The sequence below is a fragment of the Chrysochloris asiatica genome, unplaced genomic scaffold (assembly GCF_000296735.1).
Source record: "Chrysochloris asiatica unplaced genomic scaffold, ChrAsi1.0 scaffold00167, whole genome shotgun sequence".
Taxonomy (NCBI): Eukaryota; Metazoa; Chordata; class Mammalia; order Afrosoricida; family Chrysochloridae; genus Chrysochloris; species Chrysochloris asiatica.
The window spans coordinates 4,755,699-4,783,129 of record NW_006408685.1 but is presented as its reverse complement, the minus strand read 5'-3'; the positions used below and the strand labels follow the sequence as shown (position 1 = coordinate 4,783,129).

General features: G+C 35.8%; 1 protein-coding gene across 1 annotated transcript in view; it reads right to left on the bottom strand.

Annotated features, from left to right (window-relative positions):
* The window catches only part of POF1B (premature ovarian failure, 1B), a 287,784-nt gene that overhangs the window by 103,261 nt on the left and 157,092 nt on the right, over positions 1–27,431 (bottom strand). Inside the window, exon 9 of the mRNA XM_006871314.1 lies at positions 15,893–16,071. Within this exon, the coding sequence (XP_006871376.1) occupies positions 15,893–16,071 (179 nt within the window). The remainder of the gene's footprint in view (positions 1–15,892; positions 16,072–27,431) is intronic.

Sequence of the window (27,431 nt, the reverse complement as noted above, 5' to 3'; positions counted from 1 at the left end):
AGTGCCTTCCAACCTGAGGAGCTCATTTTCTGGCACTATATCTGACAGTGTTTCTCTGCTATTCATAAGGTTTTCAGTGACTAAATATTTGGAAATAGTTTGTCAATCTTTCTTACCAGTCTGTCTTTGTCTGGAAGCTCATCTGAAACCTGTCCACCATGGGTGATCCTGCTGGTTATTTAAAATATTGGTGGCATAGCTTTCATATCATAGCAACTCACAAGCCACCACAGTATGACAAACTGACAGATGAGTGGTGGCTGTCCAGTAAATTATTTGCTCTCACTTTTTAACAAAAAACAACAACGTGAAAACTCCTTGCATACCTTGTTTGATTGGAAATTTTTAATGTTTTTCATTTATCATTGTTAAACCAAGGAAAATTTAATAAAAAAAAATTTTTTTGTACCTAGTTGTTACATGTAGGACACTCTGTCTTTAAGTAGGGGTAAATTACTCTAAAAGAAATGAATCCTAGATAGTTTTCCCTTAAAGTCAAGCATCTTGTTGTTTAAATTATCTCCTTGTTTAAAATAAAATAAAAATAAAAACAGTTTTTTTTTACACAATTTTGAAAAATATTCGAATGCTTACTGATTTGAGAAAAGTATTTTTCTTGCATTTAAAAAAATATATTGTGAATTGAATGAAGGTTTACAGAGATCATCAGTTGCACATTCAACTCAATGATTGCAAGCCTATCTATGTAACAACAGGTTTCCACTTCCTCACTGTGGTTCTTAATTCCATTCCACCATCCTTCCCATCCCTTTTCAAATTTGCCCTTAGGTAAATGATGCCCCTTTGATCTTGAATGACTGACCATTCCATGATGAGTATGCCTTACTAGTGTTGTTGTTCTCCCTATAAACTGACTTTCTGCTTGGCTGAAAAATTGGGCCATAAGGATGAGTTCCATTACAAACCTAACAGGTAGTTGAGGGCCATAGTATCAGGATCCTCTAATCTATTTCTGACTAGTAACTCCTGTGTCTTTTTTTATAATGTTAATTTTTGGTCCACATTTTTTCCCACTCTATCCAGGACCTTTTAATGCGATCCCTTTCATAGTAGTAGATAGTGATAATTGGACACCAGAGATGTTCCATTGGTCCATTGTACTAGTTAATTCCAACAATCTTCATTTTTTTTAAAATCACTCTTCTTTCTTCTGCACATGGAGAGACTAACAGCTGTACCTTATAAGGCCATTCATGAGCTTTTAAGATCCCAGTAACTGCTCACCAAAGTTGAAAGTAGAATATTGCCTTTGTGAACTTTGTTATGCCAATGGACCATGGTGTTCCCTGAGACTATGGTCCTGAGACCCTGGCCCAGCAACTCATTGCCTTGAGATATTTGATAATATTGAAGGAGTTTTCATCGTTTTGTCTCCTGTATGTTCTACCATATTCATATGTGTGCTTGCAGCAAAGGGAAATACCCATGTACAAATATCCACTTTCAAATCCTTGTATATTTGTGAAATACTCCCACTTTCCCTCACATGCATCTACCTACAGAACACTGTTGTTCCAATGTTGTATATATAGCAGTATTTACCTCTATCCCTTTTAGTCCTTATATACCTCCCTGTTTCTTCATCTGTCTTCATCATTCTTCTGCCAACCTCCCTTTTCTTGTATATTGCCATCCCATTAATAAATTGTGTCAAAAATACACAGTTAACATGTGTCTGCCCTCTAGCCAGTGAATTACTCTTCCTTCCCTCCCACTCTCATAGCTATCATAGAATGTTTCTTATAGCATGAAAACCTTTTCTAGAGTTTTTACAATAGTGATCTCATAAAATATTTGTCCTTTTATGATTGATTAATTTCATTCAGCATAATGTCCTTCAGGTTCATCCATATTATGAGGTCTGATTTGTCATTATTCTTCAACATTGCATAGTATTCCATTGTGTGTACGTACCCAAGTTTGTTTACCCATTTTTCCATAAATGGGCACTTAGGGCTGTCTCCATTTTACGCTATTGGGATACATGAATCATATGGTATTTCTATTTCCAACTTTTTGAGGAAGTGCCATACCATTTTTCATAGTGTCTGCACCATTTTACAGTCCCACTAACAATGTAGGAGGGTCCCTGTCTCTACACCCACACCCTCGCCAGCATTTGCTGTTTTCTGTTTTTTTTTTTTTTTTTTAACTTTGTTATGAATGCTGGAGTGAGATAATATCTCATTGTTATTTTGCTCTGGGAGCCACAGTATCTTCAATAACCACATATGCATGCAACTGTTGGATATTGAGTAAGGAAGACCGTAGAAGAATTGATGCATTTGAGTTATGGTGTTGGAGGAGAATATTGAAAGTGCCATTGACTGCCAAAAGAACAAATACATCTGTGATGGAAGAAGTGCTCCTTGGAAGCTAGGATGGTCTTTCATATACTTCGAATATATTGTCAGGAGGGACTAGTTACTGGAGAAAGATATCGTATTTGGTAAAGTGAAGGTTTAGAGAAAAGAGGAAGACCTCCAATGAGATGGATTGGCACAGAGGTAGCATCAATGGGCTCAAGCTTAGCAGCGATTGGCCCAGGACTGGACAGTGTTTCATTCTGTTGTGCATAGAGTCGCTATGAGTTGGTATTGGCCTGGTGGCACCTAACAACAAGGAACTCTGGTAGTGTAGTGGTTAAGACTCAGATGCCTAACTTTAAGGAAGCAGTACGAAACTATCAGGTGTTCTCCAGGAGAAAGACAAGGTTTTCTGCTCTTGTATAGATTTACAGCCTCAGAAAATCTTATGCAGGGTCACTATGAATCAGAACCAACTCCACGGCATACTATCACCACCACCAATGGTTAACGAGGAATCCTGGTGTGGCGCTACAGGTTAATGCCCTGGATTGCAAAGTTGATTTGGACTGCAAGGTGGGTAGTTTAAGCCCACCAAGCACTCCTCAAAAAATGTATATAGGGTCTCGATGGCACTTAACAACAACAAGAATGGTTAATGATCGCCAATGTTTCTTCATATACTTGTTGGTCACCTGTATGTCTTCTTTGGTGAAGTGTCTGTTCATGTCCTGTCACCAGTTTTTATAGAGTTGTCTTCTTCTTGTAGGTAGAGGTGTTGATTTTGTTGTTAAATGCCATCGAGTGGATACTGACTCATAGCGACCCTATGGACAACAGAACAAGACACTGCCCAGTCTTGGGCCAACCTCACAATTGTTGCCATGCTTAAGACCATTGATGCTGACACTTTGCCAATCCATCTCACTGGGGGTCTTACTCTTTTTCTCTGACTCTCCACCTGGCCAAACATGATATCCTTCTCTGGTGACTGGTCCCTCCTGACAATATGTCCAAAGTATGAGAAACAAAGTTGGGCCATCCTGGCCTCCAAAGGCACTCTGGCTACACTTATTCCAACACAGATCTGTTTGTTCTTTTGGCAGCCCATGGTACTTTCAATGTTCTCCTCCAACACCATAACTCAAATGCATCAATTCTATGATCTCCCTTATTCACTGTCAAGCTTTCACATGCATATGAGGTTATTGAAAATACCATGACTTGGGTCAGGCACACCTTAGTCCTCAAGCTGACATCTTTGCTCTTCAACACTTTAAAAAGATCTTGTGCAGATTTGCCTAATGCAATATATCATTTGGTTTCTTGACTGCTGCTTTCATGAGTGTTGATAGTTTATCCAAGAAGATGAAGGCCTTGATAACTTCAATCTTTTCTCCATTGATAAGAATGTTGTTTATTGGTCCAGTGGTGAGGACTTTTGTTTTCTTGACATTGAGATGTAATCCATACTGAAGGCTGTGCTCTTTGATTTTCTTCAGTAAGTATTTTGAGTCCTCTTCACTTTCAGCAAGCAAGGTTGTATCATTTGCATATCGCAGGTTGTTAATGAGTCTTCCTCCAATCTTGATGCCACGTTTTTCTTCATAGAACCAAGTTTCTCAGATGATTTGCTCAGCATACAGGTTGAATAAGTATGGTGAAAGAATATAACCCTGTCATTCACCTTTCTTAATTTTAAACCGTTCAGTGTTCCCATATTCTGTTCAAACCACTGCCTCTTGGTCCATGTACAGATTCCTCATGAACACAATTAAGTGTTCAGGAATACTCATACTTTGCAATGTTGTCCATAGCTATGAAAGCCTTTGTGTAGTCAATAAAGCACAGGTAAACATAGTTTTGGTATTCTCTGCTTTCAGCCAAGATCCATCGGATATCAAAATGATATCCCTCGTTAGATAACCAGCTTGAATCTCTGAAAGTTCTCTATCAAAGTATGTTTGCAGCCGTTTCTGTATTATCTGTAGTAAAACTTTATTTGCATGGGATATCAAAGACATTGTCTGATAATTTCTGCATTCCATTTGGTCAGCTCTCTTTGGAAGGGGCACGAATAGGGATCTCTTCCAATCAGTTGACCAGATAGTTGTCTTCTAAATTTCTTGGCATTGATGACTGAGTGGCTCCAGTGCCGCCTCACTTTCCTGAAATACTTCAATTTTTATTTCACCAATTCCTGGTGACTTGTTCTTTGCCAATTCCTTCAATGCACCTTAGACTTCTTCCTTCAGTATCATTGGCTCTTGATCATGTGCTACCTCTTGAAACAGTTTAACACCAACCATTTCCTTTTAGTACAGTAACTCTGAGTATTCCTTCCATCTTCTTTTGATGCTTTCTGCATCATACAATAATTTGCCCAGAGAATCCTTCAATAACAAAAGTCAAGGCTTGATTTTTTTCTTCACTTCCCCCAGCTTGAGAAATGTTGAGCATGTTCTTTCCTTTTGGTTTTCTGACTCCATATCTTTGCACATGTCATTGTAATATTTGACTCTGTCTTCTCGAGCTGACCTTTGAAATTTTCTGTTCAGCTTTTATACCTCCTCATTTCTTCCATTTGCTTTAGCATCTCTGTGATTTTAGACATTAGTTCCTTGTCTGGTATGTTAGGCAAAAATTTTTGCCAGTCTGTGGAATGTCATTTTACTCTTTTGGTGAAATCTTTTTTTTTTTTTTAATATTTTATTGTGAATTATGTGATAGTTTACATGGGAGAACATTAGTTTTACATTCATCCTATCGTATATTGTTTCATTGCCATGGTTACATTCTCCTCCATGCATCATCAACCAACCATAGGGTATACACTACAAGCCTGCCCCCTGATCGTCAGCACACTCCCTCTCTGTTTCTAAAGTCCCCAACTGCTCCATCTTTTGATGCACATAAGTGTCCTATTTTTAGAAGGTCCCAGTCATCTATTTTGTCTTCTACTGATTATGTTTTTAGCTATGTTTTGTGGTGAATTTATGCCATATATCAAAGCCCCTGAGTTTGACCCTATTTTTTATGAATGATTTTTATAATTCTAGGTTTTACGTTTAGTAATTTAATCCACAGAATTTGTTTTTGTATATGGTGTGACATATGAATCTTGGAAACTGCAAATGGATTTCCAGTTTTGTCAGCACTATTTGTTGAAGAGATTATCTCTTCTCCCATTTAACGTGTTTTGGCCCTTTTTGAAAGATCAGTACATGGATTTTTTTTTCTGGGTTCTTAATTCTGTTCCATTGATCTAGGTATCTATTGTACCAGTACCAGACTGTGTAGTAGTAGATTTTGAGATCAGGGAGTGTGAGATCTCCAATTGTTCTTCTACTTAAGTAATGATTTACTTCTCCATGATTTGTTCCTTTGCATCTAAAGTTGTTTTTAAGTTATTAAGTGCTGTCGAGTCTGTTCTGACTCATAACAACACTGTATAGGGTTTTAAGGAGTGGTTGGTGGGTTTGAACTGTTGACTTTTTGGTTAACAGTACAGTGCTTATCCTACAGCAGTACTCCATGTAAAGTTATCTATAAGTTTTATCATTCCTTTAAAGAATGCCATTGGAATCTAGATTGGGATTGTAATATGTCTATAGATTGCTTTGGGTAGTGTTGACATTTTCAAATTTTAGTCTTCCTATCCATAAGCATTCTATATTATTCCATTTTTTAAAATCTCTTTTACTTCTTGTAGTAGTGTTTTGTAGTGTTCTTCCTAAATATTTCATTTCCTGGGTGGTTATTGTTAATGGTATTGTTTCCCTGATTTCCCAAGAAAAACACTTTTTAAGTGATTTCATTACATCTAAAAATAACATATTAATAGCAACCAATTACTTATACTAACACTTTGAAATATTTGTGAGTTGGGGATTGAGGAGGAAGAATATCAAGAAACAAACATTCATTTGAGCATCTGCTATGTATCTGGCATTATTCTAGGTACTCAATACATTAATTAATTTTATCATAGAATACACTGAATTAAGATGATTCTCCCCCTTTAAGAGGTGAAGAGACTTATCATCTTAATTGCCTAAGCAAGCAGCTCATCAATACCAGATTATAAATCCTGATCTGCCTGAAGTGAAAAACCTTCCCATTTTATCATGCTGTCTCAAAATTGCAATTCAATTTTACATACAAGTTACAAAAATGGGCCAACTTTTAGTTTTAAAAGAACTTAATTTTAGTCATGATAGGATACACACTGAACAGTTAACTTAAAGGCTGGTGGTTCAAATCCACCAGATGTTCTTTGGAAACCCTATACAGGATTGCTATGAGTCTGAACTGACACCAAAATACTTAACAACAACAACAATTTAAGTCAATTCCGCTTGCTTTTTTTTTAACACCAAAACACTCAGGAATATATACCCATTCAAACAACCAAAGGGTATATCCTGCACGACAGCCCCCTGGCCACCAGCACACAGCCCCTCTCTCTCCTTGAGTACAGAGTCCTCAGCCACTCTGTCTCTTCATGTCATCATCTTTGCCTCCATCTCTGGCATTGCTGCGTCTCTGGATAGGGTCCTGCACTCCACTCTTCTCCCTTGATAGTCTCAGGGTCCTCTACTCCTGGGATGCAAGATCAACCACTCCTTCCTTTTGCTACAAAACATCTACCTTTATATTGGCAACATTCATAATCAGTCCTGATAGCAATTATTCACTATTGAACCACAAGAGTCTTATCCCCATCTCTTTTCACCAGCTCCATCTAGACAGGTTGGAAACCACTCAGTGGAGATTCTACCTTCCCTCACACCCTCTGAAACTAAGCTCCCTCTTGAAAACTTGTAAGCCAGTCATTTCATGCCTTTGTTGCCTCCCCCATTTTGGGTAGCCAATGTCTAATTTGCCCATCCCTGTCAACCCTGTGAACCGAGGGGGTGGGAATGATCCTTGCTGTAAAGATTCATTCCCTAGTTTAAGCTATTACATCTATAAGTATAGGTCAAGTTCACCAAATTGTAGCAGATTACACTCTTTTTCATCTTCTTTCTTCTTCTAATCTAGTACTGATCATCCAATTATTGAAGTTAGGTCAAATGCGTACTATCTGCAAGTATGGGCATTCTTGTACATCTCTCCTCACTTCACATCAGCTGGATATTTCACTCTCTGCTCTAGTCCTCTGTGACTATGTCCCTGCCCATAGGCTCAGGAGTCCCCAGGTCTCGCTACACTGCTGGCCACCCAGGTCACAATCCAGATTAACAGGAGTCTAATTGAACATGTTCGGACTTAGCTCACAGCTTCATTGCTGTTTTTTTCCCCACTTCCCCTTATTGGTAGACCAACATGGTTATCAGAAAGATTACATGCCTGCTCATATATTCCCTTTGAGTTTAAGTCTTGGAAGGGGGTTTGCCCTGAGGGGATTTGATTGCTTGCTTTGATGACTCCCTGAACTCTATTTGCTTTTAAAGAGATTGCCACCCATGTGTCATAACCACAGGTAATACATAATCACTAAAGAGCCTAGATGAGAAAATTCTCTTTCTGTGCCTTCTGTTGTCAATGGAGGAAGTTTTAGTGGCACAGTGACTGAGCTATTGAGTGTTCACAGAAAAGTAAATGGTTTGAACCTGCTGTGCTAGCTAAAGAATTAATGGTTTGAACTCTCTAGCTGCTCCATGGAAGAAATGTGGCAGTCAGCTTCTGTAAAGTTGACAATCTTGAAAACATTTTGGGGAAGCCCTATTTTTTCCTATAGAGTCACTATGATTTGGAATCATCTTGACAGCAGTGGACATATTTTTGTTTTTTTCCATGGGTAAAAACTAAGTTATCTTTTCCTTTCTCACCATGAATAGGAATCCAATTCTTTGTACATTTGTTGTTGTTAAGTGACATCAAGTTAGTTCCGACCCATAGTGACCCTGTATAGGGTTTCTGAGGAGTGGCAAGTGAGCTTGAACTGCTGACCTTGCTGTTCAAACCAATTTTGCAGTCCAGTGCATGAATCCACAGTGCCACACCAGGACTTCTATACAAATAAAATTACTAACTCTAAGGATCCTAGGGCACTACTATATTTTCAGCAGCACCTCAACTTTTATCATCATAAAATACTGAAAAAGATAAAAAAATATTCGCATAACAATCTACAACCTTTAACAAGGCAAAATAAAAATGTTCAAGGAAAGAATGAATAATAATATAAAAAATAATATATTGGTTACCCAACTCAAAGAACACTAGAAATTGTCAAAAGTAAAGCGGAATGCATAAGTTTTGATATCCTACCCATTGTTATAGTTGTTGTTGTTATTGTTGTTAAGTGCCGTCGAGTCAGTTCCGACCCATAGCGACCCTGTACAGGGTTTCCGAGGGTGTAAATCTTTACGGGAGTAGAAAGCCTTAGTGTCGTCAAATTGATTCTGACCCATAGAGACCCTGTATAGGGTTTCCAAGGAGCAGATGGTAAGCTTGAACCACCGACCTTGCAATTCAAACAACTTTGCAGTCTGATGCATTAGCCCAAAGCGCCACACCAGGACTCCCATCTAAGGCACTGCTGTGCTGAAATTGATGGGTATTGGTCATTTTGAATCAGACTATCATATGATTTATTATAATGGGAAGACAAATTGAAAAAGAAAGACATCACATTCATCATCAAAAGAACATTTCAAGACTTATCTGGAAGTACAATGCTGTCTATAATAGGATAATATCCATGCACCTACAAAAAAGACCATTATTATTCAAATTTATGCACCAAATACTAAAGCAAGTGATGAAGACTTTGAAGAATTCTACCAATTTCTTCAGTCGGAAACTGATCAAACATGCAATGAAGATGCATAGATAATTACTGGCAAATGGAATGTAAACACTGAAAACAAAGAGGAAGGATCAATATTTGGAAAATATGTCCTTGGTGAAAGAAACAATGCTGGAGATTACATGACAGAATTTTGCAAGACCAACAATTTATCCATTGCAAACACCTTTATCAACACCTGGACCTCACAAAATAGAATACATAGGGATCAAACTGATTACATTTATGGGAAAAAGAGTGGAGAAGCTCAATATCATCACACCAAAAAAAAAAAAAGGGAGGGCAAATTTTGAGACAGATCATCAATTGCTCACATACAAGTTCAAGCTGAAGTCGAAGAAAAAATTTTTAAAAACTCTGTAAGAGCTAAAATATAACTTTGAATATATCCCATTTGAATTTAGAGACAATCTCAAGACTAGTCTAATGCATTAGATACTGATGATTGAAGACTAGAAGATTTGTAGGATGACATCAAGAATATATATGAAGAAAGTAAAAGGTCATTAAAAAGACAGGAAAGAAAGAAAAGGCAAAAATGGATGTCAGAAGAAACTCTGAAACTTGTTCTTGAGCATAGAGAAACTAAAGCAAATCGAAGAAATGATGAAATGAGAGACCTGAACAGAAATTTTCAAATGGCAACTAGAGAACAGAAAGTATATAATGACATATGCAATGATCTGGAGTTAGAAACCCAATGGAAAGTACATACTCAGCATTTCTAAAGCTGAATAGTTGAAGAAAAAATTCAAGCCTCAATCTGAAATAGTGAAGGATTCTATAGACAAAATATTGAATGGTGCAGAAAGTGTCAAAAGACAGAATACATACTCACTGCACCAAAAAGAAATGGCCCATGTTCAGCCATTTCAATAGGTAGCATATGACCAAGGACTGATGGCACAGAATGCATAAGACCAATCTGCACTGAAGACACAGGTGAAAAATAAAGTTCCAGGAATTTTCAGAATACAAATTGAAATCTTTCAACAAACTGAAGCAGCACTGGAGGCACTCACTCATCTATGTCAAGCAATCTGGAAGACAGCTACCTGGTCACTCAATTGGAAGAGATCCATACCTGTGCCCATTCCAAAGAGAGGTGACCAAACAGATTGCAGAAATAATTCATTAATAACACATGCAAGTAAAATTTTGCTGAAGATAATTTAAAAAATGGTCGCAACAGTGTATAGACAGGGAACTGCTGGAAATTGAAGTTGGATTTAGAAGAGGTTGCAGAATAAAGGAATATTGCTGAAGTCAGATGGATCTTGGCTGGAAACAGAGAATACCATAACAATGTATATTTGTGCCTTATTGACTATGCAAAGAATTTTGACTCTATGGATCAAAATAAACAATGGATAACATAATGGGTATTCCAGAACACTTAAATGTGTTCATGAGGAACCTGAGTATATACCAACAGGCAGTCATTAGAAAAATGGCATAATGAATACTTTAAAATCAGGAAAGTAATATGCCAGTGTTGTATCCTTTCATCACAATTATTCAATCATTTTTATGCTTAGCAAATAACCTGAGAAGCCGAATTATATGAAGAAGAACTTGGCATCAGGATGAGAGGAAGACTCATTAACAATCTGTGATATGCAGATGATAAAACCTTGCTTGTTGGAAGCAAAGAGTACTTAAAATACTTACTGATGAAGATCAAAGAATACAGTCTTCAGTATGGATTGCACTTCAGTGTAAAGAAAACAAAAACTCTCACATCTGGACCAATAAATGACATCATGATAAGTGGAGAAAAAAATTGAAGTTGTCAAAGACTTCATTTTGCTTGGAACCACAATCAACACTCACAGACGTTGCAGTCAAGAAATCAAGTGACATTAGGAAAATCTGCTGCAAAAGACTTCTTTAAAATGTTTAACATCAAAGATATCAGTTTGAGAACTAAGGGGCACCTGACTCAAGCTATGGTATTTTCAATTTCATCATATGCATGTCAAAATTGAACAATGGATAAGGAAGATTGGAGAAGAATTGATTTATTTGAATTATGGTGTTGGAGAAGAATACTGAAAATGTCATGGATTACTAGAAGAGCAAACAAATCTGTCTTGGAAGAAGTGCATCCAGAATGCTCCTTAGAAGCCAAGATGGCGATACTTCATCTCTCATACTTTAAATATGTAATCAGGAGGAACCAGAACCTGGAAGAGGACACCATGCTTGGTAAAATGGAAATTCAGAGAAAAAAGAGGAAGATTATCAATTAAATGGATTGATGCAATGTCAGCAGCAATGGGCTGAAATGTAACAACAATTGTGAGAATGTTGTTCATAGGGTAGCTATGAGTTGGAACTTACTAGAATACAACTAATAACAACAACTATTGCCACTGGGCGAGATTCTTAATCCTCTGATATTGTTCTTATCTCTGACAACTGTTCCTCACTCCATTCTATTGTTATTATTCTAGCTTGAGTTTTATACTTAGACTAATAAAATAGCCCTTCATATATTTCTGAAAATATTTTCCCATGGCAATGTTTGCTACTGTACACTTAACATTTTATGAAGTGCTTTTGGCATATATTTTCATTTCAACTTGTGATGTAGAGACATTATTATCCAAATTTTATAGATGGATATGTTGCTGAGAGTTTTAGTACTTACTGATTAGTTACATAGTTAAAAAGGAGCAAAGTTAGAACTGGAATCCAGGTCTTCCTGCTTAAAGTTAGTACACTTTCTATTATATCACCACTTTCTCCTCAGTGGTAAACTACTGATGTAGTACTCTAATTTTGTTTACATTCTTGGCCAAGAACTCTCTACACAACTAACCCAAATTCAAAGGGGGCTATTCAATGGACTCTGGAATGGAACTATTTATATTTGAATCCTGGATCCATAAAATACAAGCTGTGCAAGCTTTTACAAGTAACTTAACCTCTTTGAATCTCAGTTCTTGTTTCTGAACAATGTTGTTGTTGTTAAGTATCATCGAATGGGTACTGACTCACAGTGACTCCTATGCACAACAGAATAAAAGACTGCCCAGTCCTATGCTAACCTGACAATCACTGCTACGTTTGAGCCCCTTACGACTGACACTGTGCCAATCCATCTCCTTAAAGTTCTTCCTTTTTTCTATGACCCTCCACTTTGCCAAATATAATATCCTTCTCCAGGGACTGGTCCCTCTTGATAATATATCTAAAGTATGAGAGATAAAATCTGTCCAACCTGGCCCCAAGCAGCATTCTGGCTGTACTTCTTCCAACACAGATATGTTTATTCTTTCGTAGTTCATGGAACTTTAAAAATTCTCTTCCAACATCATAACTCAAATGTATAAGTTCTTCTATGGTCTTCCTTATTCACATGCACATAAGGTCATTGGAAACATTATGGCTAGGGTCAGGTGCACCTTAGTCCTCATACTGACATCTTTGATCTTCAACACTTTAAAGAGTTCTTGTACAGCAGATTTGCCAAATGCAATATGCTGTTTGATTGCTTGACTGCTGCTACCACGAGTGTTGATCCAAGCCAAATGAAGTCAACTTCAATATTTCCTCCATTTATATGGATGTTGTTTATTGGTCCAATAGTGAGTGTTTTTATATTCTTTACATTGAGGTTCAACCTATATAGAAGGCTGTGGTCTTTGATTTTCATCAGTAAATATTTTAAGTCCTCTTTGCTTTCAGCAAGCGAGACTGTATCATCTACATATTGCAAGTTGTTAATGATTCTTCCTCCAATCCTGATGCCAAGTTTTTCTTCATTTAATCTAGCTTCTCAGATTATTTGCTCAGCAAACAGACTGAATAAGTATGGTGAAATAATATAACCCTGGCACACACCTTTCCTAATTTTAAACCATTCAGTATTCCCTTGTTCTGTTTGGAAAACTGCCACTTGTTCTATGTACAGGTTCCCCATGAGCACAATTAAGTGTTTCTGAATACTCATTCTCAGCGATGTCATTCATAGCTTGTCAAGATCAGCACAATTGAAAGCCTTTGCATAGGTATTCTCTTCTTTCAGCCAAGATCTATCTGACATCAGCAGTGATATACCTTGTTCCAAGTCCTCATTTGACTCTGGCTTGAATCTCTGACAATTCTCTGTCAATGTAGGTTTGCAGCTGTTTTTTTAATTATTCTGAACAATAAGGACATGGATTCCATCTGGTCTTTCTTTATGAGAAGAAAATGAGTCAATTCGCCAAACTATCTTACACAAAGCTGCTAGGGTTAAACCCCTAAAACATAGGTACAATAACATTTTCCTACTCAAAACTTTCACTCAGTCTCAATTGCCTATCAAATAAAGTCCAATTGTTTTAAGTTAACATTCAAAGATCTCATTATCTTGCCATATGAATCATGTTAGCCTTACACACTAGTATCCCCAAACACATGACTTTCATGCCATACAAACCAAACTACTGCTTCTGAAAACCAATATATACTTTTCCAAATTCATAATTCATTTATGCGATTCTTTCTTCCTACTATTGTATCTCTGTGTAATACCATGGAGTCGTGATGTGACGCTGTGGGTTAATGCGCTGGACTGCAGAGTCAGTTTGAACTGCAAGGTCTATGGTTATGTCCTTGTCACTTCCCTTCTACACTGCAGTAAGCACCTATCGGAAATTTGACCATGTCTTACTTACTTTTGTACTTCTCACAGAATCTGGTATGAAGCTTTATCACATGTTTATGGATAGTTATTATTACTACAAATGAGTAATAATTGTTTGTTGAGTTCTTACCATGGGCACTCAACTGTGATAAATGCTTAACATTGTTAATGTTATTGTTAAGTGCTGTCAAGTCGATTCCGATTCATTGTTGTTAAGTACTATTGAGTCAGTTCCAACCTGTAGCGACCCTGTATAGGGTTTCTGAGGAAGTACTGTTGAGCTTGAACCACTGACCTTGCAGTTCAAACCAACTTTCAACCCAGCACATTAACCTGCAGCGCCACACCAGGACTCCATGCTGATTCATAGTGATCCTATATATGGCTTCCAAAGAGTGGCTGATGAGTTTGAACCACTGACCTTGTAGTTAGCAGTACAGCATTTATCTTACAAGCACCTTATCCTTATAATAACACTGAGAATTATATAATAAATCTCTATTTTAGAGATGAGTACACAAAAGGAAAACAAAGTTGAGTATTAGATTGAGCCATATGAAATTGCTGATATTTCAAATTTGAACAATTTTGAAAATTTTTGACCTATAACAATGACAATTTCAAATAATCTAACATAAAAATGACTTTATTATTATTAATAGTTCATTTAATGTAAGAAATTAAACACCCTCTGGACTATATTTTAGTATAATTCCAGAGGCCAATATTTTCATGTTAAGTATTCAGATTTAAGACAATTTTAGACTTCTTCAAAATGAAAAACAAACAAACAAAAAACCTCACGAATTTTAGATATTTAGTGGTCCTTTTTGTCTAATCTAGTCAAAGGTATATTTCAAGGTTTTAACCCTTGGAAATAATATCATGTATATGTAATACAAAATCAAGTCCTTACGTGGATACGATTTCTTTTTCTTTTATCTTTTAATAAGACTTGTCTCTGAGAAATGTGAATTTGAGCAAGTTATTCCCTAGTGGTAAAAAGATCTGAAGAATGCCAAGGATATCTGATTCCCCATTGTTCTAGATATCATTGGTAGTTTAAGCAAGATATAAGAAACTATTTTTTTTTTTTTAACACTTGTATAGCATCTGTTTACAAGATTCTAAAGTCTTCAAAACATAAATTAGTCACCGAGGATTGTTTCCTAGGAGATTTCTCCTTAGCAACTGAGTCTTAGTTTCTATTTTGTTGACACAGTAGAATGTATTCATATTTTGACCTAAGTTAAAGCAGCATATTTTCAAGGAAGATATTACTAATTTGTGAAGTGTGACCATTATGATTATCCTAGATAAAGTTATCTGCAATTTATTGTTCATTTAAATAAAATACCCCATGAAAATATTTAGTGCTGGACAACTGTAAGATTCCTTTTTAAACTAAGAATTAGCTTTTATATTGAGTGTTGTCTAGCTACTTCCGACTCATAGTGACCCTGTATAAGGTTTACAAAATGTAGGTAGTAGGTTTGAATCAGCAACCTTGTGGTTGACAGTCTAGTGCTTATTCTACAACACCATACCAGGAACCCAAGAATCAACTAGGAGTCTGTTGCTGTTGCTAAGTGTCTTTGAGTCAGTTCCAACTCATAGTGATCCTGTATAGGGTTTCCAAAGGAGCAACTGGTGAGTTTGAACCACATACCTTGTAGTTCAAACTAACCTTGTGGTCCAATGCTTTATCCCACAGCACCACAAGTTATTCATTAATCTGCTCATAACTTCCCTTATAGGTTTAATGTATTCATGGACCTGAATTGTTTTGTCTGCCAAGAGGAGGTAGATAAATATGTTTTAAAATGTTATAGCTAAACATTATACCTTAATATATCAATGAAACTTTAATGTGGGTTCCTCTACAGTGAAGTCCTAGTGTGGCACTGTGTGATAAAGCACTGGACCACAAAGTCGGTTTGAACCACAAAGTTGGCGATTCAAACTCACTAGCCACTCCTAAAAAACCCTATATACAGGGTCACTATGGGTTGAAACTGACTCAACGACACTTAACAATAACAACAATAACCTATACAGTGGTAAAAAAAGTTATAAGAATGTTTTTCAGTTTGATAAGCTGATTGTCCTTACCTGTTCATGTATATGGCTTGATCCACCATGGCACAGTTCATTTCCAGTGTTTGTAGAAATTGAATCACTTTCTGTGATGGTTTGGATTTGCTGAGTAGAATGGGATTGTTGATAGTGTGGAGAGTGGATGATCTGGGGTTGTTGGACAATGTGATGCTGATGGCATTGAACCTGAGGATATTGGCGGGGGAAAAACCCACAACAGTTTATGTTTTCAATTTAATGTATTTATTCACAAGAGAATTCAAGCCATAATATTCATGGTTTTAATATGTGACATTAATTTTCAAATTATTCCATTGGGAAAAGTTGTATGAGATTTTTACTTTATTTGATCAGGCAACTATGGTCATACAAATAGTTAATTAGAGTGTAGGTTCTGATTAATTAATATTCCAGTTATATTTAACACTAAAACTATCAATAATAATTGTCTTTGGTAATTCAACAACAATAATTGTCTTTGGTAATTCAATAATTGTCTTTGGTAATTAAAATCTAATTATATAATTATACGATAATACTGAAGATGTAGATAGATGCAAAATTAGAAAATAATGTAATGTACTCATTTTCAATACCTTGAAGTATATTAGAATTGCAGAGGGAAAATTGAGGATTTCTTTATGCTACTGAAAATGCGGCAGAAATTAAGAAAAAAAAAAAAAAAGATTGACAAACAATGATTAAAGTTTCAGATCCAGAAAACATGGATTTTAACTCTGATTGTACTACTTTCTCTGTGACTTTGACATACAACTTTTGTGAGCTTCAGATTCCTAATTTGTGAAAGTGGAGATAATATATGTCCCATTAGGTTGGTGCAATGAGTAAATGAATTAATATCTATAAAATGCCTAGTAAAGCAGAGGTACATAATAAATATTTATTATTATCATTATTATAACCACCAATAAGATCGTCATGGTATATATCATTATTCACCCTCTGGTTTTATCATCAGCATTATTTTGGTCATAAATCACCCCTCTGATTTTGCAGGTGGAAAACAAAAACAAAACAATAAGTTCTGAAATCCAAAGAAATGAGATATTATTGGTTATATTTTTGCAGTGTTTCAGGAGAATTTTATTTTTAATAAAATTATCTGTATAGTTAGTTATAACAACAAAATCATTTCTCGCAAGCCCAGCTTAAGTGTATCAATATACCTACAAAATGAAATATCCATGCCAGTTTACTTTTTTCCTCTTTTTTCATTCTTTTCTTTTTTCTCTCTCTCTTAGAAATAAGATATAATACAGCAAGTTAATACCAAAATTGGAACTGAAATTCTTGATGTTTTGCTTGGAGATCATTGAAGTTATTAGGTTGAATTTGTACTGTCCTCAAAATGTTCTGAGAATTGTTTTTAAATTAAATATTTGCTATCTGTTTGGTTACTTGTTATGACCCTTTTCTGATAAATGCAGAGCACAGAATGAAAAAAGATGTCTGGTTATTTCTGATTTGGAAATTGAAGGTGGACTTGCTAAAGTATTCATTACTATTCTACTTTGATAAGAGGTAAATGAAAGACTGTATTCAAAGGAAAAAATATTTTGAATCATAATGCTATATTCATACACATACGTTTAACTTAGAAACTATAGATTCAATCCTCTATTTCCTTTGACCATGGAAAACAGACCTATGTTAAGAAAGCAAAACACACAATATTTAAATGTTATAATGAATAATTTTTAAACTATATAAAATGGAAAAGCAAGGTGTAAAAGAAAAGAAAATACATGAAAATTGAATAACACCCTACTTAAAAGCTACTTGGTAATAGAACAAATTTTTAAAAATGGAATAAAACAATTCCTTGAATCAAATGAGAATGGAAATACAACATATCAAAATCTTTGGCAAACAGTAAAATCGATGCTTAGAGGAAACTTTATAGCAATAAATACACACTTCCAAAAAGCAGAAGGGACCAAAATTAACACATTAATTAAATGTCTCCAACAATTAGAAAAAGAGAAGCAAAGTAAGCCTATGGTTACCAGAAGGAAGGAAATAATACAGATTAGAGCAGAAATAAATGAAATGGCAAGCAGTGAAACAATAGGAAAAAACTGCACAAGAAGTTGGTTCTTTGTAAAGATTAATAAAATCAATAAATCTGGGCAAATATAAAATAAGAAAAGATAGAAAAGATGCAAATAACATGCATAAGAAATAATATGGATAAGGTCTTAACAGAACCAAGGGGAATAAAAAGGATAAAAATAACAATACTAGGAAGAATTTGTACAAGTTTGAAAAGCTAGATGAAATGGACAAATTCTTAGAAACCACAACCCACCTAAACTAACACAGAATGAAGTAGAAAACTTGAACAGACCTACAACAAAAGAAAAATTGATCAGGTCATTAAAAAATAACAACAACAAAAACAAAAAACAAAACAACCCTCCCAACAAAGTCCAGGCCCAGATGGCTTTATTGGTGAATTTGACCAAACATTTAGATAAGAGCTGATATCAATTCTACTAAACTATTCTAGAACATAAAAAAGGATGGAAAAATATCTAAATATATTTTATGAAGTGAGCATAATTCCTTTTACCAAGCCAGGTAAAGACGTCACTAAAAAAGAAAATTATAGACCAATATCCCCCATGAGGAGTCCTGGTGTGGCACTGAGGGTTAATGAGCTGGACTGAAATGTCATTTTGAACCGCAAGGTTGGTTTTTCAAGCTCACCAGCCACTCTTTGGAAACCCTATACAGGATCACTATGGGTTGGACACTACTTGATGACACATAACAACTACAACAACATCCCTCATGAACATAGATGCCAAACTTCTCAACAACATCATAGCCAATAGAATTCAACAGCATATCAAAAAATAATATATCATGACCAAGTGGGATTCATACCAGGTATGAAGGGATGGTTCTATATTAGAAAAACAATAAGCACAATCCACCACATAAATAAAACAAAGGAAAAGAACCACATGATCATATCAATTGATGCAGAGAAGGCATCTGACAAAATTCAACACCCATTTGTGATAGAACATGCAACAAAATAAGAATAGAAGGGAAATTTATCAGCAAAATTAATGACATATATACAAATCCAACAGTCAACATTACTCTCAATGAAGAGAAACTGAAAACATTCCCTTTGTGAACAGGACCAGACAAGGATGTCCTTTATCATCTCTCCTATTCAATATTGTGTTGGAATTCTTAGTGATAGCTATAAAGCCAGAAAGAGAAATTAAAGGCATCCAAACTAGAAAAGAAGTAAAACTCTCTCTATTTGCAGATGTTTTGATCCTATAAACAGAAAATCCCAAAGACTTAGCAAGAAAGTCGTTGGAACTGATTGAAAGATTCAGAAAAGGTGCAGGTACAAGATCAACATACAAAAAACAGTTGAAGTCCTTTACATTAATAAAGACAATTCTGAAAAGGAAATCAGGAAAACAACACCAGTTACAAGAGCCACCCAAAAGATGAAATGTTTAGGAATAAATAAATCTAACCACAGAAACAAAAGACCTATAAAAGGAAAAGTACAAAATAAGAAAACAAAAGACATACAAAAATGGAATAATAATATGCCATGTTCATAGATAGAAAGGATTAACATTGGGAAAATGTCAACACTACCCAAAGCAATCTATAGATATAATTATAATGCAATTCCAATTCAGATTCCAACGTCATTCTTTAAAGAGATGAAAAAACAGTCACAAACTTTATATGGAAGAGAGAGACTTTGGATAGGTGAAACATTGCTTAGGAAGAACAATGTTGGAGCCTTCTCACTCGCTGACCTCAAAATCTATTACTCAGTCATACAAGACTAAAAAACCTGGTACTTTTACAAGGAAAGATACAAAGATCTATGGAACAGAACTGAGAACTCAGAAGTAAATACATACATATAGAGTCAGCTGATCATTAAGAAAAGTCTAAAACACATTGAATGGGGAAGAGATAATATCTTCAACAAATAGTGCTTCCAAAATGAAAATTATTTTTATAAAAATGAAATAAGACCCATATCTCATACCATATACAAATTCAATGTGGATTGAACATCTAAATGTAAAACCTAGGACTATGTTATTGCTGTTGTTAGGTGCTGTCAAGTTGGTTCTGAATTATAATGACCCTATGCATAACAGAAGAAAACACTGCCTGGTCCTGCACTATCCTCAACATTGCTATGCTTCATTCCATTGTTATTGCTACTGTGTCAATCCACCTTGTTGGTGGTCATATTCTTTTTCACTGATCCTCTACTTTACAAAGCCTAATGTCCTTCTCCTATATGTCCAAAGGATGAGAGGTGAAGTCGCACAATCCTGAATTCTAAGAAGCATTTTGGCTACACTTCTTCCAACCTATATTTGATTGTTTTTTTAGCAGTGTCTTGTGCAGCAGATTTGCCTAATGTATTATGCCATTGATTTATTGACTGCTGCTTCCATGAGTATTGATAGTGGATCCAAGCAAAATGAATTCTTTGACAACTTCAATCTTTCTTCCATTTATTATGATGTTATATATTGGTCCAGTAGTGAGGATTTTTGCTTTCTTTACATTGAGGTGCTGTGGTCTTTGATCTTCATCAGTAAGTATTTTATGTCCTTTTCACTTTCAGCAAGCAAGGTTGAATAATCTGCATATTACAGGTTGTTAATGAGTCTTTCTCCAATCCTGACCCAGTGTTCTTCTTAATATAATCCATCTTCTTGGATTATTTGCTCAGCATATAGATTGAATAAGTATGGTGAAAGTATACAACCACTGGCTTTTGATCATATTCTACCTCTTGAAATGTTTGAACATCGACCATTTCTTTTTGGTACAGTAACTGCATATTCTTTTCCATTTTTTTTTTAATGCTTTCTGCATCATTTAATATTTTGCCCATAAAATCCTTTAGTATTGAAACCTTAAGATTCATTTTTTTCTTCAGGTCTTTCAACTTGAGAAATTCTGAATATATTCTACCTTTTTGGTTTTTAACTACATATATTTTTACATTTCATTGTAATATTTGGCTTTGTCTTCTACTCAGCTGTTTTACCTCCTCATTTCTTCCATTTACTTTAGCATCTCTATGCTGGAGAACAAATTTTAGAGTCTCCTATGACATCCCTTTTGATCTTTTCCTTGTTTCTTGTCTTCTTAATGACCTTTTGCTTTCTTCCTGTATGATGTTCTTGATGCTATTCCTCACTCCTTTGTTCTTTGGTCACTTATAGCTAAAGCATCAAATCTGTTCTTGAGATGATATCTAAATTCAGGTGATATACGTTAAAGGTCATATTTTGCCTCTTGTAGACTGGTTTTAATTTTATTCAACTTCAGCCTGAGCTTGTGTATGCATAACTAATGGTCTGTTCAACAGTCAGCCCCTAACCTTTTTTGGCTTTTCCACCATATCGTCCCACAGATATAGTCAATTTGATTTCTGTGTCTTCCATCTGATGAGATCCACATGTAAGTCATCTTTTATGTTGTTTAAAAATCTTGCAAAATTCTACCATGGGATCTCCAGCATCATTTCTATCATCAAGACCATATTTTCCCCTCTACTGAGCCTTCTTCTTTGTTTCTAACCTTTGCATTATAATCATTAGTAATTATCATTACATCTTGACTGCATGTTAAATCAATTTCATATTGAAGAAGTTTGTAGAATTCTTATATTTCATCATCACTGGATTCAGTGATTGTTCTGTAAATTTGAATAATAATGGTATTACCTGGTCTTCCCTGTAGATATATGGATATATCTTATTACAGACAGCATTATACTTCAAGATAGATCTTGAAATGTTCCTTTTGTTGATGAATGCAATGAAATCCCTCTTCAATTTGTCATTCCCGTCATAGTAAACCACAAGGTTTTCAGATTCAAAATGGAAAATACCAGTACAATTCATCTCACTAATGCCTGGAATATCAAACTTTATGCATTCAATTTAATTTTTTGACAACTTCTAATTTTTTTCTAGATTCATACTTTTATATTCCATGTTCTGATTATTAATGGACTTTTACAACAGTTTATTAATGGACTTTTACAACAGTTTCTCCTCATTTTGAGTTGAGCTCCATCATGAAATGAAGGTCCCAAAAGCTTTAGTCCATTTTCTTCAATATGTTCAACTCTACTTTGAGGAGGCAGCTCCTCCATATTTGTACTTTGAGTGACTTCTAACCTGAGGAGCTCATCTTCCAGCACTTTATCTGAGTATATTCTGGTGTTTTTGCTAATGTTTCAGTGTTCAATATTCTGGTGATATCTTACTGGTTCACTTCTGATCAATGTAACAGAAATGAGAACCCTGAAGTAAATCCATGCACATACAGTCAACCGATCTTTGACAAAAGGCCAAAACACATTAAATAGGGAAGAAATAATCTGGCAAAACTGGAAATCCATTTGCAGGAGCAACAAGACTGCATCTCACTCCATATGAAAAATAAACTCAATGTGGGATAAAGACTGAAATGTAAAACCTAGGAATATAAGGGTACTCAATGTAAAAATAGGGACAAACTTAATGGCTTTGATGCATGAAATAAACAGATTGTCAAACATAATTAAAAACACACAAGCAGTAGAAATGAAATATATGACTGCTGCTGCTGTTGTTGTTAAGTGTTGTTGAGTCGGTTCTGACCCATAGTGACCCATAGGGTTTCCAAGGAGTGGCAGGTGAGCTTGAACCACAGACCTTGCAGTTCAAACTGACTTTTCAGTCCAGCGCATTAATCCACAGTGCCACACCAGGACTGGGACCTACTAAAAATTAGGATCTTAAGTGCATCAAAAGATTTTGCAAAAAGAGTAAAAAGATCTCACAGATTGGGAAAAAAATTTTGCAATGACATATCAGACAAGCACCTAATCTCTAAAATTTATAGAAACATACAACTCTCCAAAACAAGACAAACAGACTAATTAAAAAATGGGCAGAGGACATGAAGAGACACTTTGCCAAAAAAAAAATTCTGGCGGGCAGCAAACATGAAGAAATGTCCATGATCATTAGTCATTAGAAAGATGCAAATCAAAGAAATACCATGCTACCTCAGAATTCATAACAAAGTTAAAAAATAAAACAAAACAAAAAAAAACAGAAACAACAAATGCTGTTGAGGGTGTGGAGAGACTGGGACCCTCCTTTATTGCAAGTGGTACTTTAAAATGGTGCAACCACTGTGGAAAACGATATGGCCTTTCCTCAAAAATTTGAAGCTAGAAATACCATATTGCTCAACTATCCCTCTATTTGGTATATATCCACAAGAAATATGAGCCATGACACAAGCAGATGTATGCACACCAATGTTCATCACAGCACTATTCACCATAGCAAAAAGATGAAGACAACTTAAATGCCCATCAGTGGAAAAATGGATAAACAAGCTTAGGCCCATACTCACAACAGAATATTATGTGATGTTGAAGAATAAAGACGAATCTGTGAAACACCTCATAATATGTATTAACCTAGAGAATCTAATGCTTAATTTAATTAGTCAATCATAAAAGGACAAATATTGTATGAGACCACCAATTTAAAACTCTATATAAGGTTTTCATGGTATAAGAAACATTCTATGATGGCTACCAGGGGTAGGAGGGAAGGTTGGAGGGAAAGGAATGTAATTCACTGACTAGTGCGTAGACACTTGTTAATTTGGGTAACAGGGATGGCAATATTCAAGAAAAGGGAGGTTGGTGGAAGAATGATTAAGACAGGTTGTTTAAGGGAATGGAAGTAAACACTGTTATAGATATACCACATTGGAACAAAAGTGTTCTGTGTACAGATATATGGATAGATACAGGTCGAATGGGTTATGAAAGGGATAATGGGAGTATTTCTACAAATATGTAAGAATTTGAAAGAGGATATTTGTACATGGGTATTTCATTGCTTCAACACATCTATGAATGTAGTGGAACACTGTTGTTGTTAAGTGTCATCAAGTCAGTTCTGAATCATAACAACCCTGTATAGGGTTTACAAAGATTAGTTGGTGAGTTTGAACTGCTGACCTTGTGGTTCAAAACAACCTTGTGGTCTAGTGCATTATCCCACTGTGTCACACTATGTGGAACATACAGGGGATAAAATGATGAAAACATCTTAGTTAATATTAAACATCTTAAGGCAATGAAATGCTAAGCCTATGGGCTCAGGACTATAGTCTCAGGGACATTATGGTCCATTGGTATAACATAGTCCACAAAGACAATGTTATACATCCTATTTTGGTGAGTAGCAACTGGGACCTTAAAAGCTTATGAATGGTCATCTAAGGTGTATCTATCGATCTCTCCATGTATAGAAGAAAGAAGAGTGGTAAAATTTTGAAGATGCTTGAAATCAACTAGTCCAACAGACCAAAGGAACATTAAAACAACAGTCACCAGGACTTTGAGACCAGAAGGACTAGATGGTACTTGAGGAACCACTATCAACTGCTCTGAAAGGGATCACATTAGAAGGCCCCAGATAAAATGGAAGAAAATGTGGAACAAAATTCAAAATTATTTTTTTAAAAATAGAGTGTGTTTTCTTGTCAGAAATACACCATGGCCCTAAACTGTCATTTAGGTTTGGAATGGAACTCACCGTCATTGCCTAATTTTCAGCTAAGAAGTAGATAGGTATATGGGGAGGACAACAACACTAGTAAGATATGCTTACCATGGATCAAAGGGCAACATTTGCCTAAGGACAAAGTTGAGAAGGTATGGAAAAGAGGGTGGAATGGAAATAAGAACCATAGGGAGGAAGTGGAGAAATTGTTTTTACCTCAATGGAATTGCAATAATTGAGACTGCAATAAAAATAAAATAATAAAACAAATTGTATTATTTGTTGAATGTAAAGCTAATGATTTTCTTTGTAAATATTGTCAATTTATATTAAAAAAATTAAAAAAAAAAAAAAGAATAGTCAATCATTTGAGATCAAAAGGGAAACATTTATCCAAGGACAAAGTTCAGAGTAGGTAGGGAAAGAAGAAGGAATAAAAACAAATACGGAGATGAAGTGAGATAAGTGATATTACACTGAGGGGATTGCAATTATTGAGATAAAATGGAGTGTATGCTTTGTTGAATGTAAAACTGATGGTTTTCTTCGTAAGCCTTCACTCAAATCATAATAAAAAGCTAAAAAAGATAATGGAAATTTCCTTTGAAGCCCCCTTATATGTATATAGGAAGACATAGGTGAATAAATGTGCCTGCATGTATAAGTTTATGTGTGGGCATAATATGTGCATATTTTGTATGCTGCATCTATAACCATATATATGCTAAAGCATATAGTGGGTACAGTTATAGAGACTCCTATACATATTTAAACAACTTACTGGATTTGCTTATTGGGTAAAAATCTTAGGATCATGGTCTTATGGGACAACTTAGTCAACTGGCATAACATGATTTATAAAGGTGGTGTTGTACATCCTAGACTGGTGAGTACTGTCTATGTTCTTGAACACTTGCAAACAGTCATCTAAGATATAAATATTGGACTCTACTCATATGGAATAAAGGAGAATGAAGGAAACCAGAGATTCAATGAAAAAAGTGGCCCATACTATTAATGCCCCACACAAAACATGGACTCTTCCAACTTCAGACCAGAAACTCTGGGTGGTGACCAGATACCACCCTGAACATTCTGACCAGGGGCACAATAGCTGGTCTTAGATAGAATGGGAGAAAAAAATGCAGAACAAAATTCAAATTCATAAAAACAGCCAGACTTCTTGTACTGATAGAGACTGGATGAACCCCCCAAGACTATCACCCTTGGATATTCTTTGAACTTGGAAATGAAACTATATCTGGATGAAGCTATACCTTTCAGCCAAATAACAGATTGGCTTATAATGCATCTGAGTAATATGATCCCTTGAACAATCAACTATATGAGACCAAAGGTCAACAAGGCAAAAAGGGGAAGCTAGATCAGTGGAAACAGAACAAGCAGAATGGATACATTGTGAAAATTGTGACCAATGTCACAGAACAATTTGCATAAAAATATTAAATGGGAACCTAATTTGCTGTGTGGACTTTTGTCTGAAACACTCAAAAATATTTTTTAAAACAAAAATATATGATGTTGAATATCAGGGGAGATGGGGCTTGATGGTGGCTAGGGTGGAGATGCAGTGAAATTCGCTGTCAGCAATAAAACAGAATACCAGGAAAAGAAGATCCAGGGCAGAACTCAAAAACTCGGAACCACAGAGATAGGAATATTTTAAAGGTTTGAAGGATTATAGCTTGTGGAGTTTGGAGCTGAAGTAAAAAAAAATTGCATACTTTTAAATCTGCCGGGCTGAGCTCGGAGGACCGAGTCGACATCCTGGGCAAGACCAAGCAGCAAGACGAAACAGGGGGAGCAGAAAAACCATGGAAAATCACCACGGGAACGTTGGGACAAAGGTGGACAATATACTTTGTCAGTTTTGCTTTGTTCTGATTTTCTTTTTTTCTTTGGTATCTGATAATTGGCATGTTCCCTGTTTGCCCACCTTTATTCTGGTGAATAGAGTGAGAGCCTGAGCCGAGTGGCCACCCCCCACCCTCACCACTGATGGGTTCTTCTGCCACGCATGCACACAGATACTCAGCCCAAGCAGAGGCCATGAATTTTTACTATGTGTTTCTTTTTTGTTCTGTTTTTTATCATGGGAAAGAGAAGGAGAGGGCTGAAGGGACGGAAAGAGAGTTTAAAGGGAAAACAAGCCAAAGGTTGGATTGGAGCATAACAACCAACATTGGCATCATGGAATCTCTCGGGCAGCTTTGAAGGCGGGGACTTGAAAAGAGGACATTAAAGTCATATTCATATTAACCTATAGATTTTCTTCTTAATTTTTGTTTTCCTTCTTTTTCTTCTCTCCCTCCTCTCCCTTGTGATTAGAGACTGCCGTACTCAGTCTTGTTTTTGTTGGTGCTGCTTTTCAGTCTTTTTTTTTCTGTCTTTCATTTTCCCCCACTGGTGTCGTTTTGCTGTTATATGCCCCCCCCTTCTGCTTTTGGAGGACTCTTTGTCTCCCTATATTACACAAGAAGAGTCAGCAACTGCTGCCATATAGCCAGGCTACAATCACACTCTATAAAACACCAAAACCCAGGCAAGAACCAATACCAACTGTCATATACCAGGGAAACAGACAACAATTGTGAAAGTTACTCTGAGTTATGCAATAAGAAAAGTGAAAAGGGAAGCACACATCCTGATCACATCTTCCTGGAAGCAATCAGAAAGCATAAAAAATTACCAAAACACATACTCAGTTAAGTATTAAGGCCACAGAGAAACATTAAACATGTCCAAGAAGCAAAAGCAGATGAACATATCAGCACATGGCCAGAAAAAAGATAAAATGTCTGAGACAAATGACCTAGAAGTAGACCTAGACTCCATTCTGGAAGGAGAGCAAGCCTTGGAAATGCCTGAGAAAGAATTCAGAAAAATGATTATAAAATGTTTCAAAACACTTT